The sequence below is a fragment of the Coregonus lavaretus genome, assembly GCF_964263955.1.
Source record: "Coregonus lavaretus genome assembly, chromosome: 26".
NCBI lineage: Eukaryota > Metazoa > Chordata > Actinopteri > Salmoniformes > Salmonidae > Coregonus > Coregonus lavaretus.
This window is the reverse complement of record NC_140013.1, coordinates 17,032,412-17,049,977: the sequence shown is the minus strand read 5'-3', so window position 1 is coordinate 17,049,977 and position 17,566 is coordinate 17,032,412. Positions and strand designations below refer to the sequence as shown.

The following is a 17,566-nucleotide window of genomic DNA, read 5'->3' as shown; positions in this document are numbered from 1 at the left end:
AGAGCCGTCCGCCAGATCGGAGCCGCTAGTGCCTTCCGCCAGACAGGAGCCGCTAGAGCCTTCCGCCAGACAGAATCATACACCTGCTATGGAATCAGCAGGAGCCGACGCAGCCCATATCAGACTGGAAGCTCAGGTTCGGAACCAGAAAGAGCAGCTCTTGCAGATGGGAGCCGCCCTGCTGGAGGTGATGACTGCAATCCGAGGCTGGGGTCCGCCTCCACCGCCAGCCTCCCAGCCAGCACCATCAGCCAGCCATGAGCAGCCAGATCTGTCAACCAGCCATGAGCAGCCAGACCCGTCAGCCAGCCATGAGCAGCCAGACCCGTCAGCCAGCCATGAGCAGCCAGATCCGTCAGCCAGCCATGAGCAGCCAGACCCGTCAGCCAGCCATGAGCAGCCAGATCCGTCAGCCAGCCATGAGCAGCCAGATCCGTCAGCCAGCCATGAGCAGCCAGATCCGTCAGCCAGCCATGAGCAGCCAGATCCGTCAGCCAGCCATGAGCAGCCAGATCCGTCAGCCAGCCATGAGCAGCCAGACCCGTCAGCCAGCCATGAGCAGCCAGATCCGTCAGCCCGCCAGGATCCGCCAGATCCGTCAGCCAGCCAGGATCCGCCAGAGCCGTCCAGCCAGGATCCGCCAGAGCCGTCCAGCCAGGATCCGCCAGAGCTGTCCAGCCAGGATCCGCCAGAACCGTCTAGCCAGGATCCGCCAGAGCCGTCCAGCCAGGATCCGCCAGAGCCGTCCAGCCAGGATCCGCCAGAGCCGTCCAGCCAGGATCCGCCAGAGCCGTCCAGCCAGGATCCGCCAGAGCCGTCCAGCCAGGATCCGCCAGAGCCGTCCAGCCAGGATCCGCCAGAGCCGTCCAGCCAGGATCCGCCAGAGCCGTCCCGCCAGGATCCGCCAGAGCCGTCCCGCCAGGATCCGCCAGAGCCGTCCAGCCTGGATCCGCCAGAGCCGTCCCGCCAGGATCCGCCAGAGCCGTCTCGCCAGGATCCGCCAGAGCCGTCCCGCCAGGATCCGCCAGAGCCAGCCAGCCAGGATCCGCCATCTAGTCAGGTACTGCCCCTTAGCCCGGTGCTGCCCCTTAGTCCGGTGCTGCCCTTTAGCCCGGTGCTGCCCCTTAGTCCGGTGCTGCCCCTGAGTCCGGTACTGCCCCTTAGCCCGGTGCTGCCCCTTAGTCCTGTACTGCCCTTTAGTCCGGTACTGCCCCGTAGTCCGGTGCTGCCCCTTAGTCCGGTGCTGTCCCTTAGCCCGGTGCTGCCCCTTATCCCGGTGCTGCCCCTTATCCCGGTGCTGCCCCTTAGGCCGATGCTGCCCCTTAGTCCGGGGTTGCCCCTTAGTCCAGGTGGGGTTAGGTGGAGGGTGGTCATTAGGAGGAGGCTACCGAAGCAGGTTGTGACTGTGGTGGGGTGGGGATCACGACCGGGGCCAGAGCCGCCACCATGGACAGACGCCCACCCAGACCCTCCCCTAGTCCTGATGTTGGTGCGCCCGGAGTTCGCACCTTTAGGGGGGGGTACTGTGACACTCTGGCTCTATGGACGTTTATATTGAGCCAGGGTTGTTCATTTTCATGTGTTTGGGTGTATTTCATTTGGTGGTGTTGGGGATGGGTGAGTTTCATTTTGTTTGTGTCATGTGGTGATTGGTCGATGACTCCCAATCGGAGGTAACGAGTGTCAGCTGTCGGCTCGTTATCTCTGATTGGGAGCCATATATATTCTGTATGTTTTCTCCTTTGTGTTGTGGGTTATTGTTTCTTTGTTGCTGTTAGTTGTATTTCAGTTTAGAACTTCACGTATCGTCATTTGTTGTTTTCTTCGTGGTTGCTTTAAGTTAATAAAGTCATCATGTTCACTCGCAACGCTGCGCATTGGTCTCCTCCTTCAGACGATCGTGACAGCCGTGAATAGTTAAGAGTTATTATTTTATTCTATTTTGCTTTTACTGTAGCTATGACCTTGAGTTTAACAGTTTTGATAACGGTATCTTAACATTTGCAAAATGGTCTGTAGATACATAGAGTTTTGTTGTGATAACTGTATTTAGAGTTTTGCACATGTATCCGCAGTATTGAACAATGCTTGTTAGCAATCGAAAAAAACTGTAAAAGAAAACAGCCGGTATGATGCATTTCACGTTGTATGCATCAAAATGCATCAAAATACATAATATCTGGTGTATTTCTGTATGTCGAAAGTTATATATATATTGAAAACTTCATTGCTGACATGCAAAACATTTTGGGACTATATCAACAATGGACTAATGAAACAAATACCAAAATATAGTTTTTGGGTGTAATTTCCCTTTAAGAACATTGAGATGCATATGGTCCTTTTAATATAAGTAATTTACACACCTCAACACACCTCAGAAATAATTGATATATAAACTTTGGAATGATAGTTTGTTTGGTTTTGAGCTTAATTACAGTTCTAGTTCTCCTCTAGTTTTGTGAGTTGTAGAGCTATACTCATGGCACTCAATGTACAGGTAACTGCCAAAATAAAGGAAACACTTGAGTACATGAAATACAGTTTCCCATTAATTTGGATTAACAAGAGATCTCAGTGACTTTGAAAGAGGTGTCTCAAAGGAGCATTGGGGTTTAAAGTGTGTGTGTGTGTGTTTGTGTGTGTGTGTGTGTGTGTGTGTGTGTGTGTGCATCAGTCACTAGATCTCAACTCAATTGAACACAGATGGGAGATTATTGCGGTGCTTGAGACAGCGTTTTCCACCACCATCAACAAAACACCAAATTATGGAATTTTTCATGGAAGAATGGTGTCGCATCCCTCCAATAGAATTCCAGACACTTTTAGAATCTATGCCAAGGCGCATTGAAGCTGTTCTGGTGGCTCGTGATGGCCCAACGCCCTATTAAGACACTTTATGTTGATGTTTCCTTTATTTTGTCAGTTACCTGTATAGCGATCTGTGTATGATGTATTCTCAGCCGGAGAAAATATCAACTTTGTTTGGGTGTTTGGGGCATAGACCATGGAAGGGTGTTGCCACAGAAGGGTACTTTCGCAATATCACATTTTAAATTGTATCTCCTTCCATCTCACAAATTAATTTCTTGTTTTGAGCTAAAACTACTTTTTGTACTGTTTTGCATTCCATGCAACAAAGGGTGACATTTTGCTCAAGCAAATGGCAGTAAGCAAAATTTAACCATAAACTCTTTTAATTTATTGCTTTCTCTTCAGAGACATTTTTTAATTAAACCCCTCAATGTTGTTTCAATATGCTTTACAGTATGTTGTGTGTTATTAGGAGTTTACCAGTAGTTTACTAGTCCACCGTGTGTAAACCATACCAAGTTAAACAGCAACGTGCAGCAGGAGTTTTCATCACATTTATGTTGTAACCATGGAAATTATTTGTGTTGTATTCCTTTTCATTGGCGACAGGTTGGGTCCCATCTCCTAGACCTGTAGTACCACTTTGTTTCAGTAGGTTGTGTGCTTTCTTGTGATGCAATTGCTGTAGTAACCCTCAATATATCACTTGGTTCTATCACATAAAGAAGTATGTAACTTCTTGATTGTCCCCCACGATGAAATTGGGGATGGGCCTGTGGCTCTGTCTCCATTCATTAGCACGTACATACGTTCATCACACAAGATATCTCAGACAGCACTGGCCTGATTTTGACTAAACTTGGGTGAATGATGCGTCTTTCCATAGAGATCTGTAATTTACAAAATTATACTGATTGGCCAGATGGTGGCGGTATAACAAGTGATTGAAAATGCAAACTTTGAAAGGTCATGACCCCAACCCCGTTTGACGTAAAGTCATGAAATTTGGCACATAGATTTATCTCCTCACAAGGAAATAAATGTCCTCAGGGACTCATAAGGTCCGCCATGATGGATTTTCTGCAATTTTGAATTTTGTGAAAACATTTAAAATGCTACTCCTCTGGCACCGAATGACCAATCTGCTCAAAACTTGATATGTGGCATCTATGGACAAAGGTCTCTCAACGCAATACTTTCCAGACTAGTACCTAAAACAACATGGCAGCTATTGACCAATAAACATTCACATGTGCGTGGGCTGGTACATAAATGCATAAAAATCAGTCAATGATATTTGTATTGTAACAAAATTTGGTACACATGTTGCAAACATTGTCAAGGCTCAACATATGCAAGAACATATTGACCACACAGTGGAGCTATAACGGGCACATGTTTATATCGCTTGATCTGTTTGACTCGGAGTGATGAAATTTGGCACACATGCTCAGGGATTTGAGTCTAGCTAACACACACGATATCTCAGACGAAACTTGGGTGAATGATGCGTCTTGCCATAGAGATCCGTACTTTACAAAATTACACTGATTGGCCCAAGGGGGGCACTGCATCATTCGTGTAGGACGACATGTTTACTGTTACTTTGTTGAATTGTATTGTTGTAGGCATATCCCTGTATTGTGCATATTGCGCAAGTAGCATGAATCTTCTTTATATCATCTGATTTACGGTATCTGGTAAAGGCTGCCTAAAAGATACATGCTGGACCTCTTCCCACGGTAGTTTGCTACATTTCTGTGGCCTCGCTCTAAAAACAGAAGGTACTATTTGGCTCCAGCCACATCCAGTTGTGAATAGCTAAGGAACATTGCAGAGTAAAATTGTTGCCATAATCATATGTTCTTTGAAATACCAAGTATTTATGTGCAGCCACTTGGCTTCCTATAGTAGGCTGTACATGGTGCCTACTACTAGAACTACTGTCCTCCCCTCTCTAACCTGTTCCCTGACATGTTGGCATTCCAATGTCCATACTAACATACCACTTAGCTAGAATATCTACTCAATACATTGCTTCATTATAGGTGGTAAACTAGTTATGATATTGTAACAGAGCCATTTCATTTCAATGTCCATACCAGCAAGCCCAAGAATTGATTGCTTCATTCTAGGTAGTGTGAATATTGGAACAGCGATGATTTCAGATATGTTTTCTCAGAGTGAAACATTTCCGGGTGAGAAACACATCAGGCCTCAGGGAGAGAGTGCTTACATTTTATGGAGACAGTGAATATTTTATCACAAGAACAAAAACTAGAAGGAGTAGGATGCAATAGTAAATCATTCATGTGAGCAGATATGGCATTTGTAAGATAAATTATGGATTGTTCAGCTTTATGTTTATTCACCAGTAAATGTAACATTACCTCATGATTAACAGTCAAATGACCTCATTGGCTTATTTAATGTTGTTAGAGCAACACCAGTGTGTGTGTGTGTGTGTGTGTGTGTGTGTGTGTGTGTGTGTGTGTGTGTGTGTGTGTGTGTGTGTGTGTGTGTGTGTGTGTGTGTGTGTGTGTGTGTGTGTGTGTGTGTGTGTGTGTGTGTGTGTGTGTGTGTGAAAAAGAAAGGGAGTGAGGGAGTTTATTTGGTGTCTCCAGAGAGACGATTAGGTTCATCACCAGGAGGAGGAGGCAGGGCTCAGAACTGGCAGAGAAAGATAACCAACCAATGAAAATACCATCCTCTCTCTCTCTCTCTCTCTCTCTCTCTCTCTCTCCCTCTCCCTCTCCCTCTCCCTCTCCCTCTCCCTCTCCCTCTCCCTCTCCCTCTCCCTCTCCCTCTCCCTCTCTCTCTCTCTCTCTCTCTCTCTCTCTCTCTCTCTCTCTTTTTCTATCTCTCTCTCCCACCTCAGTTCTAATGCCAGTGTTGAGTAATCCTCTGGGTAGGAAGGAACAAGCAGCCAATCATTACCCTGGAACTACAGGACTCCATACGAGACTATTCATTTCTATTCTAATTGCTATTTATTTCCGACGCATCAGCATTTCGGAAGTGCACAAAGCGTTTCTTCATTGGAAATTCATGCCCATGAGTAGAGAATCTGTGGAGAATGTTGTCCCACGTGTATTCATATGCATGATAAAACCTGCAAATGCCATGTTTGGATAGTAGGGAAATGATATTCCAGAGCGTAGCTTGAGGGGATGCATTACTAGATATCCAACTGTTACACTTTCAACCCTGTGGTTAAAGGAAGGAATCATTTTATCTTTGCTCTTTCTGACATCCACCCCTGATCTCCCTGTAGACCACACCAGTAGCCTGCTGTCATGACCTGACCCAGGAATCTCCTCCTCCATGCAGTATAAAGGCCTAAAAGGGATTTTTGACATGAGCTACCGTAGGATGTCTACACAGGTCACATCTTGTTGTTATGTCGAGGAAGTTCAGTACTACACTACAGCTGTTGTTTAGGAGTTTCCGTGTCTTGAATAGGGGAAGAAAATAGGGAAGAAATTCCCAAATTCCCCAATTTGCCACACTTCTCCCAGATTGTCATCAACGTGTTTGAGTGACTGATTTGTTTGTCTCCTGGGACCGTCGTGGGACTTCGGGTTTGGACACGATATGCCCTGCTATTGCCCATTCTCGCATACCTTCAGCAAGCCACAAGCTCCCTCCCTCCCTCCAACATATCTGCTCTCCAACTCGATGGCTTCCCTCTCATATCCCCATCAATAAATATTCCTTCATGTGTGAGGGAAAGACCCATGCATTCTCAATGGAAAACAATGCCTGCCTTTATAGCAGTGACTCCAGGCTGACATTCTTTGCATTGTTGCTCCTTTAATCTGTGTGTAGTTAGCAGTGGGCTGGTTCTTTAGAGCACATCTAAAGAGAAAATGCTGTCAACAGTATTTGGACAGAGAGAGAGAGAGTGAGAGAACGATGAGGCTTTGATGAATGTGATGGCATGTTGTGGGAACTGGCTTGGAATAGGGTCTGGAATCAGATCAAACCAGACTAGATCACAGAGATATATTGGATTAGACAACGTTCGATGGCGGCCTATTGCATGTTCTATATCCAGCTCTCCAGCTGACCTACATTGCCTACATGGAGTTACTCTCTCTGAGTTGTTGCATGTTTGTATTTCTCTAATAGTGTTAATAATACTGTTTCTGCTTCAACTTGGTCAACTCACTCTAAAGGCTATTTCTACCCCTCAACTCTCTTCATCTCTCACATTTCTCTTCATTTTTTCTCTCTGTCCTTCTCTCCATCCCTCTCTCCTTCTGTTATCAGGGCTTGTGGCTGCCAGGCAGGAATGTGGGCTTAGTTCAGTGTAGCAAGCACAGACAGGTTTGTGTTGTAAATGGGAGCAGGTAGCGAATCAGGGGTGATTGTTGAGGTAGACGATGCACCAGTAGGTAGAGCTGCTGGCAGGAAGCAGGTACTGTGGCAGCTTTGAAGGAAGCTCTAATTTGCTCACTCTGTAGTTGAGAGCTAGAATCATTTCGCAATGGAGGATGTATATTTGCTGGACAACTGGCGAAAGGTAATTATCGGATAAACCTACAACTGCACTATGAGATATGACAAGGGACGTGATGGCTATATCATGAGGTTACTGGGTCTCTCACATATAGTAGTTTCTTGGTATAAATAGTCATATGAAATATAACTTAGATTTAAGTGTTTTGTTCTGATCATAGTGTTTTTTAAAACTGTTTGTGGACTTATATGAATTGTTGTAATTTCTATAGGTAATATCAGACATTTTTGCTAATTTCTTGGCTTAGTTCTATCATGACAACAGGATACACTTAATGATAAGGAACATTTTAATCTATGTTGTGAATTGGGATACATCAGAAACATATTTTCCAACCCTGCACAACATTTTAGGGATGCTAATTACTCTGAGAAGACTTCCATCCAAGGCACTTAAATGTACAACGATGACTATAAATATGGGTTGGGTAACCTTGCTTGTGGTATTCTCGTCTTAATTTGCCCACAAGCCTCTCATATCACAGATAATGGATGCATAAGTGTTTTCTTAGTCTCACATATGCTCACTCTCAAATCTGGTCATTTATTACACATGTACAAATATAGACATGGAAAAGTATGTATAGCAATCTGTTCTGGGCCGACTCCATGGAAAACCCAAAAAGCATTGAATAAGAAAGAAGGAATTTGTGGGATAAGGGGACTGGGGGAGAGGGGTGGGTGCAGTAGAGACTTAGGGGAGGGGAGGGGAGACAGACAGACAGACGCAAGGCGGCTGCTATGCATTCCCGTGGATATGTCAGGTCTCAGAGGAGATCACCCTGTGTGTGTGTGTGTGTGTGTGTGTGTGTGTGTGTGTGTGCGAACGTGTGCATACGTGTGTGTTTGTGTGTTCGAATGTGTGTGTGTGTTGGCTCAGTGCTGTTATAGGGGACATCAGCATAATATGTACGTAAACGCTGCCTGACTCCCTGTGTGTGGGGTGTTCTCATCTAATGAATCACATTACTGACTCATCCTGGCTGAGAGGGGCTGAAGGGGGAATCACAATCAGCAGTGTCTGCCTTTCTCTGAGAGTACTCATTGATCACCTGTAAGGTCAGACTTTTCACAGTCCCATTGGCCATGCCTAGTTAAACATTCTGGACCATTGTCTTTCACTTGTAATGTAAAGACCCATGTGAATGACCGTGCACGTACAGTATAAACGCCACATAAGACGAGACTTGACTAAGGACAGAGACACAAAGAGTAGATTAAAAAGTATGATTCATGTTGCCTTTTGTAAACAGCAGCAGTCAGTAATGGCAGAAGGCCTTTGAATCCATCAGAATCCATTAATCTTTGTTAGTCTCCTTTGAATCCATCAGAATCCTTCATCTCTGTTAGGCTCCTTTGAATCCATCAGAATCCTTCATCTCTGTTAGGCTCCTTTGAGTCCTTCAGAATCCTTTAATCTCTGTTATTCTCCTTTGAATCCTTCAGAATCCTTTCATCTCTGTTAGTCTCCTTTGAATCCTTCAGAATCCTTTCATCTCTGTTAGTCTCATTGTCACGATCGTTGAGAGACGGGTCAGACCAAGGTGCAGCGTGAAAAGCATACATGTTTATTTAACTCAATAAACATAAACAAAACAAGAAACAACGTAACGTGAAGTCCAAAGGGCTAAACACATACAAGCCTAACATGGAACATAAACAAGATCCCACAACCCAGGCAGGAAAACTGGCTGCCTAAGTATGATCCAGCTGTCGCTCGTTGTCTCTGATTGGGAACCACACCCGGCCAAACATAGAAATACAATACATAGAGTTTCACACCCTGACCAAACTACCTAGAGAATAACAGTCTCTCCGGGTCAGGGCGTGACACTCATTTGAATCATTCAGAATCCCTTCATCTCTGTTAGTCTCCTTTGAATCCTTCAGAATCCTTTCATCTCTGTTAGTCTCATTTAAATCCTTCAGAATCCTTTCATCTCTGTTAGTCTCCTTTGAGTCCTTCAGAATCCTTTAATCTCTGTTAGTCTCATTTGAATCCTTCAGAATCCTTTAATCTCTGTTAGTCTCCTTTGAATCCTTCATAATCCTTTCATCTCTGTTATTCTCCTTTGAATCCTTCAGAATCCTTTCATCTCTGTTAGTCTCATTTAAATCCTTCAGAATCCTTTCATCTCTGTTAGTCTCCTTTGAATCCTTCAGAATCCTTTCAACTCTGTTGGACTCCTTTGAATCCTTCAGAATCCTTTAATTTCTGTTAGTCTCCTATGAATCCTTCAGAATCCTTTCATCTCTGTTGGTCTCCTTTGTTAGATGATCCTCTCACAGGTGTGTCATGTTTTGTTCCATAGGACCTTCATGTGTCAGAGGGCGTGATTGACAACGCAGTGGATATGGACAGTCTGAACAGGAACCTGCCTGATTGCGGACGGCAGACCCATCAGGTGTTACAGGTGAGGTGTGTGTGTGTGTTTTGTTTTGGGGTGTGTGTGTGTGTGTGTGTGCCAGTGGTGTGTGTATGTGTGTGTGTGTATATATACACTGAGTATACAAAACATTAAGAACACCTGCCCTTTCCATGACATAGACTGACCAGGTGAAAGCTATGATACCTTATTGATGTCACTTGTTAAATACACTTCAATCAGGGGAGGGGAGGAGACAGGTTAAAGAAGGATTAAGCGTTGAGACAATTAAGAAATGGATTGTGTATGTGTGCCATTCAGAGGGTGAATGGGCAAGACAAAAGGTTTAAGTGCCTTGTAACGGGGTATGGTAGTAGGTGCCAGGCAGACCGGTTTGTGTCAAGAACTGCAACGCTGCTGTTTTTCATGCTCAACAGTTTCTCATGTGTATCAAGAATGGTCCACCACCCAAAGGACATCCAGCCAACTTGACACAACTGTGGGAGGCATTGCAGTCAACATGGGCCAGCATCCCTGTGGAACGCTTTTGACACCTTGTAGAGTCCATGCCCCGACTAATTGAGGCTGTTCTGAGGGCAAAAGGGGGGGGGGGGTGCAACTCAATATTAGGAAGGTGCTCCTAATGTTTTGTATACTCAGTGTATGTGTGTGTGCGCGTTTGTGTGTGTATGCTGCAGTCTCATCTCTCTAACCACAACCTGCCCTTCACCACCACTCTGTGATGAGTGTTTTCTTAATGGGGAAGGGCACTTCGGACTGTGAGGCCATTGTGTGAGCGATGCTAAAAACTTGGCAAGCAACGTTGGAAACAAAACAAAATCCTGGCTCTTATTGTACTATGTAATTTTGTTTTATTTTTCCAATGTCAAACCATACCCACCGCATTTTCTCCTCTCCTCTTGATAACTGTGTCCACTGATGTGACATGTCAAGGCTCCCTGAATACTAACTAGATAAGAGAACAATGGGTCTGTAACAACAAGCTGCCTCTGTAGCCACCTGCGGTTAGTATGGCTCTGTGTTACTGAGACCTGGGTTCAAATACTATTTAAGATATCCATCTGGCACTCCAGGCAGGCTAAAGAAAATGCTCAAGGTATTTGAAAGATGTCAGATAGTCAGTGCTTGACTATTGAAATAGGTGCCAGTACTCATTTTGGGTGCCGGTACCATGTATATTTAAATGCAGGAACTCAAGCAAAAGGACATTTGAGGTGCCAGTACTTAGTTCTGGTGAGCGCCTGCCCAAGATAAATACTGCAAATAGTATTTGAACCCAAGTCTGGTATGATGCTGTGTTGCTACAGATCACTGCTTTTTTAAACGTAGACATCAAAGTCTGAGTCACAGTCCACCTAATGTTTCATATAATTATACAGCAGAATGGGATGCTTCTGAAAACCCCATATAGATTGAAACAACCTACAAATCAAGGTAAAGGTTCAGGAACAGCTATAATGGGTATTGACAGCGAATGTCAGTGCATGCCAAACCGCCAGCCATCTGGGTTTGCAATTAAAGGAAGACTGAGATTGAATGTCTTGTTCCTGTATGTAGTGGGAGTCCTGCACCAGCTGTACATCAGGTCAAGTGGTCCGCAATGCACTTGTAGTTTGAGAGTGGGGAGGAAGGGAAGGAGGGAGGGGGGAGAGAAGAGGGGAGGGAGGGAGGGTGGTTGGGAGGGACGGTTAGAGAGAGAGAGAGAGAGAGAGAGAGAGAGAGAGAGAATATAGAAATGGAGCAGAAGGACATGAGGATAGGTTCAGGGCTAAGAGCAGTAGACAGAGGTTCAGAACTCTGGAGTGCCACAGGGGAGCAGTAGCACACAGGAAACTGCAGCTGGGTGCCACTAACACATTAGCCTATACTGACAAGCAGGAGAGAGACAATGACTAAACCAGCATAAGAGATCAAAGTGAACAATATCAAAGAAAGGCTGACAGAAGAGATTGAACTTGTTACCGTAGGCCTTCATCCTATCAAGCAGGAAACACTTGGATGCTCTTCAGAGAGGTCTTAGTAAGGTTTAATGAGGATATATTGGGGTTGTGTTCAGTAGGGCACACTGTAGCAAAAATTATTGGCAACGGAAAATTAAATTATTTATTTCTATTGGACAGGTTTAGGTAGCATCTCTGTTTCACGCCGTTTAAAACTTTTGTCCCTAGTGAACACCACCCTGATGACAGCCAGCAGACAGAGACAAAGAGACCCTGTGGGATTTCAACATTTCATCACCACCACCTGCTACAAAATGGTGGCATGGTGATTAGGCCTATTACTAGTCCAAAATGTAATTGTGCTATCCCTCAAAGCACTCATGGGCCCTCATCTACTATATCTAGTCATTACTGCGAGCTAGCCTATGGCTTAAAGCTATTATCATCTATCTCCCCAATCCTCTTCGCCCTGGCCCAGCTTTAACTGATCGACCTAATTGAAAGTAGATCATCCTATTTGGACAGCCATGGGTGGCCACCGAAAGGAGACGCTGACTTCATGATCGGTCGTGCAGATGGGTTGATTGTAAAGCGGGTTAACGAGAAAGATTATCATCAAGGATTTACAACAGACTCAAAGTAGCACGCCATGGCCTCCCGAGTGGCGCAGCGGTCTAAGGCACTGCATCGCGCTCTAGTGACTCCTTGTGGCGGGCCGGGTGCCAGCAGGCATGACTTCGGTCGTCATTTGAACTGGTTTTTCTCCGACACATTGGTGTGGCTGGTTTCCGGGTTAAGCGTGCGGGTGTTAAGGAGCGCGGTTTGGCGGGTCATATTTTGGAGGATGCATGATTCGACCGTCGCCGAGCATGTTGGGGAGTTGCAGCGATGAGACAAGATCGTAAATGGATATGACAAATTGGGGGGTTAAATAAAAATAAATAAATAAAATATATATATATACAGTACCAGCCAAAAGTTTGTACATACCTACTCATTCCAGGGTTTTTCTTAATTTTTACTATATTCTACAATAGTGAAGACATCAAAACTATGAAATAACACATATGGAATCATGTAGTAACCAACAAAGTGTTAAACAAATCAACATTTATTTTATATTTGAGATTCTTCAAAGTAGCCACCCTTTGCCTTGATGACAGCTTTGCACACTCTTGACATTCTCTCAACCAGCTTCACCTGGAATGCTTTTCCAACAGTCTTGAAGGAGTTCCCACATATGCTGAGCACTTGTTGGCTGCTTTTTCTTCACTCAGCCGTCCGACTCATCCTAAACCTTCTCTATTGGGTTGAGGTCGGGTGATTGTGGAGGCCAGGTCATCTGATGCAGCACTCCATCACTCTCCTTCTTAGTCAAATAGCCCTTACACAGCGTGGAGGTGTGTTTTGGGTCATTGTCATGTTGAAAAACAAATGATAGTCCCACTAAGCGCAAACCAGATGGGATGGCATATTGCTGCAGAATGCTGTGGTAGCCATGCTGGTTAAGTGTGCCTTGAATTCTAAATAAATCACTGACAGTCTCACCAGCAAAGCACCCCCACACCATCACACCTCCTCCTTCATGCTTCATGGTGGGAACCACACATGCAGAGATCATCCATTCACCTACTCTGTGTCTCACGAAGACACGGCAGTTGGAACCAAAAGTCTCAAATTTGGCCCAAGCAAGTCTCTTCTTCTTATTGGTGTCCTTTAGTAGTGGTTTCTTTGCAGCAATTCGACCATGAAAGCCTGATTCACGCAGTCTCCTCTGAACAGTTGATGTTGAGATGTGTCTGTTACTTTAACTCTGTGAAGCATTTATTTGGGCTGCAATCTGAGGTGCAGTTAATTGCCGATTTCTGAGAATGGTCACTCTAACGAACTTATCCTCTTCAGCAGAGGTAACTCTGTGTCTTCCTTTACTGTGGCGGTCCTCATGAGACCAGTTTCATCATAGCGCTTGATGGTTTTTGAGACTGCACTTGAAGAAACTTTTAAAGTTCTTGACATTTTCCGGATTGACTGACATTCATGTGTTAAAGTAATGATGGACTGTTGTTTCTCTTTGCTTATTTGAGCTGTTCTTGCCATAATATGGACTTGGTCTTTTACCAAATAGGGCTATCTTCTGTATACCACCCCTACCTTGTCACAACACAACTGATTGGCTGAAACGCATTAAGAAGGAAAGAAATTCCACAAATTAACTTTTAACAAGGCACACCTGTTAATTGAAATGTATTCCAGGTGACTACCTCATGAAGCTGGTTGAGAGAATGCCAAGAGTGTGCAAAGCTGTCATCAAGGCAAAGGGTGGCTATTTCAAGAATCTCAAATATAAAATATATTTTGATTTATTTAACACTTTTTTGGTTACTACATGATTCCATGTGTGTTATTTCATAGTTTTGATGTCTTCACTATTATTCTACAATGTAGAAAATAATAAAAATAAAGAAAAACCCTGGAATGAGTAGGTGTGTCCAAACTTTTGACTGGTACGGTATATACCAGGGTTCTTCAATTCCGGTCCTGGAGGGCCGAAACACCTCTGTTTTTCATCCTCTCCTTCTAATCAGGGGCTAATTCAGACCTGGGACACTAGGTGAGTGCAATTAACGACCAGGTAGAAATAAAAAACAGAAGTGTTTCGGCCCTCCAGGACCGGAATTGAAGAACCCTGGTATACACAGTTGAAGTCGGAAGTTTACATACACTAAGGTCGGAGTCATTAAAACTTGTTTTTCACCCACTCCACAAATGTCTTGTTAACAAAGGACATCTACTTTGTGCATGACACAAGTCATTTTTCCAACAATTGTTTACAGACAGATTATTTCACTTATAATTCACTGTATCACAATTCCAGTGGGTCAGAAGTTTACATACACTAAGTTGACTGTGCCTTTAAACAGCTTGGAAAATTCCAGAAAATGATGTCATGGCTTTAAAAGCTTCTGATAGGCTAATTGACATCATTTGAGTCAATTGGAGGTGTACCTGTGGATGTATTTCAAGGCCTACCTTCAAACTCAGTACCTCTTTGCTTGACATCATGGGAAAATCTAAAGAAATCAGCCAAGACCTCAGAAAAACAATTGTAGACCTCCACAAGTCTGGTTCATCCTTGGGAGCAATTTCCAAACGCCTGAAGGTACCACGTTCATCTGTGCAAACAATAATACGCAAGTATAAACACCATGGGAGCCACGCAAACGTCATACCGCTCAGGGAGGAGATGCGTTTTGTCTCCTAGAGATGAACGCACTTTGGTTGCGAAAAGTGCAAATCAATCCCAGAACAACAGGCAAAGGACCTTGTGAAGATGCTGGAGGAAACAGGTACAAAAGTATCTATATCCACAGTAAAACAAGTCCTATATCGACATAATCTGAAAGGCCGCTCAGCAAGGAAGAAGCCACTGCTCCAAAGCCGCAATAAAAAAGCGAGACTACGGTTTGCAACTGCACATGGGGACAAAGATCGTACTTTTTGGAGAAATGTCCTCTGGTCTGATGAAACAAAAATAGAACTGTTTGGCCATAATGACCATCGTTATGTTTGGAGGAAAAAGGGGGTGGCTTGTAAGCCGAAGAACACCATCCCAACCATGAAGCACGGGGGTGGCAGCATCATGCTGTAGGGGTGCTTTGCTGCAGGAGGGACATGGTGCACTTCACAAAATAGATGGCATCATGAGGAAGGAAAATGATGTGGATATATTGAAGCAACATCTCAAGACATCAGTCAGGAAGTTAAAGCTTGGTTGCACATAGGTCTTCCAAATGGACAATGACCCCAAGCATACTTCCAAAGTTGTGGCAAAATGGCTTAAGGACAGCAAAGTCAAGGTATTGGAGTGGCCATCACAAAGCCCTGACCTCAATCCTATAGAAAATATGTGGGCAGAACAGAAAAAGTGTTTGCGTGCAAAGAGGCCTACAAACCTAACACAGTTACACCAGCTCTGTCAGGAGGAATGGGCCAAAATTCACCCAACTTATTGTGGAAAGCTTGTGGAAGGCTACCCGAAACGTTTGACCCAAGTTAAGCAATTTAAAGGCAATGCTACCAAATACTAATTGGGTGTATGTAAACTTCTGACCCACTGGGAATGTGATGAAAGAAATAAAAGCTGAAATAAATCATTCTCTACTATTATTCTGACAATTCACATTCTTAAAATAAAGTGGTGATCCTAACTGACCTAAGACAGGGGATTTTTACTAAGATTAAATGTTAGGAACTGTGAAAAACGGAGTTTAAATGTATTTGGCTAAGGTGTATGTAAACTTCCAACTTCTCCGAATTCTCTGTGTATATCAATGATGTCGCTCTTGCTGCTGGTGACTCTCAGATCCACCTCTACGCAGACTACACCATTTTGTATACATCTGGCCCTTCATTGGACACTGTGTTAACAAACCTCCAAACGAGCTTCAATGCCATACAACACTCCTTCTGTTGCCTCCAACTGCTCTTAAACACTAGTAAAACTAAAAGCATGCTCTTCAATCGATCGCTGCTTGCACCCGCCTGCCCGACTAGAATCACTACTCTCGGCGGCTCTGACTTAGAATATATGGACAACTACAAATACCTAGGTGTCTGGTTAGACTGTAAACTCTCCTTCCAGACTCACATTAAGCATCTCCAATCCAAAGTTAAATCTAGAATCGGCTTCCTATTTCGCAACAAAGCCTCCTTCACTCATGCTGCTAAACATGCCCTTGTAAAACGGACTATCCTACCGATCCTTGACTTCGGCGATGTCATTTACAAAATAGCTTCCAACACTCTACTCAGCAAATTGGATGTAGTCTATCACAGTGCCATCCGTTTTGTCACCAATACTACATTGTGACCTGTACTCTCTCGTTGGCTGGCCCTCACTACATATTCGTCGCCAAACCCACTGGCTCCAGGTCATCTATAAATCCCTTCTAGGCAAATCTCCACCTTATCTTAGCTCATTGGTCACCATAGCAACACCCACCTGTAGTATGCGTTCCAGCAGGTATATCTCACTGGTCATCCCCAAAGCCAACACCTCCTTTGGTCGCCATTCCTTCCAGTTCTCTGCTGCAAATGACTGGAACGAACTGCAAAAATCTCTGAAGCTGGAGACACTTATCTCCCTCACTATCTTTAAGCATCAGTTTTCAGAGCAGCTTACCGATCACTGCACCTGTACACAGCCCATCTGAAATTAGCCCACCCAACTACCTCATCCCCATATTGTTATTTATATTGTTATTTATTTTGCTCATTTGCACCCCAGTATCTCTATTTGCACATCATCTTCTGCATATCTATCACTCCAGTGTTAATACTAAATTATAATTGTAATTATTTTGCACTATGGCCTATTTATTGCCTTACCTCCATAACTTACTACATTTCCACACACTGTATATATATTTTCTATTGTGTTATTGACTGTACGTTTTGTTTATTCCATATGTAACTCTGTGTTGTTGTTGTTTTTTCCGTACTGCTTTGCTTTATCTTGGCAAGGTCGCAGTTGTAAATGAGAACTTGTTCTCAACTGACTTACCTGGTTAAATAAAGCTGAAAAAAAAAAAAAAAAAAAAAAAAAAATAGCACGCCATACATTGGGCTAATGATAACTGGGTTCAACCATTTTACTCCCTCTAGTCTTCTGCAGTACAATGTTAGAGAAGCCTAGTCATCAAATAAATTAATTTTGACTAAAATTAAATCCAAACCCTACTTGTGCAATACATTCAATACAGCTATGATGATGCTGACAAAGAGGTTCTGCACAGCTTAGCTCATATTAAATGTCTTCCAGGAGGTAATGTCCCTTAATTGCAGCTCTCAGTGCTTCAGCGGTTTCCAGTGAGTGCTGTTACCATGACAACTTCTCCTTCTCCC

The 17,566-nt window shown here is 44.0% G+C and overlaps 1 protein-coding gene across 1 annotated transcript in view; it reads left to right on the top strand.

Annotated features, from left to right (window-relative positions):
- Window positions 1-7,303: 7,303 nt before the first annotated feature.
- Window positions 7,304-17,566, top strand: part of LOC311101255 (pleckstrin homology-like domain family B member 1) — a gene marked incomplete at its 5' end in the record, with an annotated part of 105,951 nt that continues 95,688 nt past the window's right edge. Inside the window, 2 exons of the mRNA XM_084142375.1 lie at window positions 7,304-7,339; window positions 9,648-9,749. Coding sequence (XP_083998501.1) covers window positions 7,304-7,339; window positions 9,648-9,749 — 138 coding nt within the window. The remainder of the gene's footprint in view (window positions 7,340-9,647; window positions 9,750-17,566) is intronic.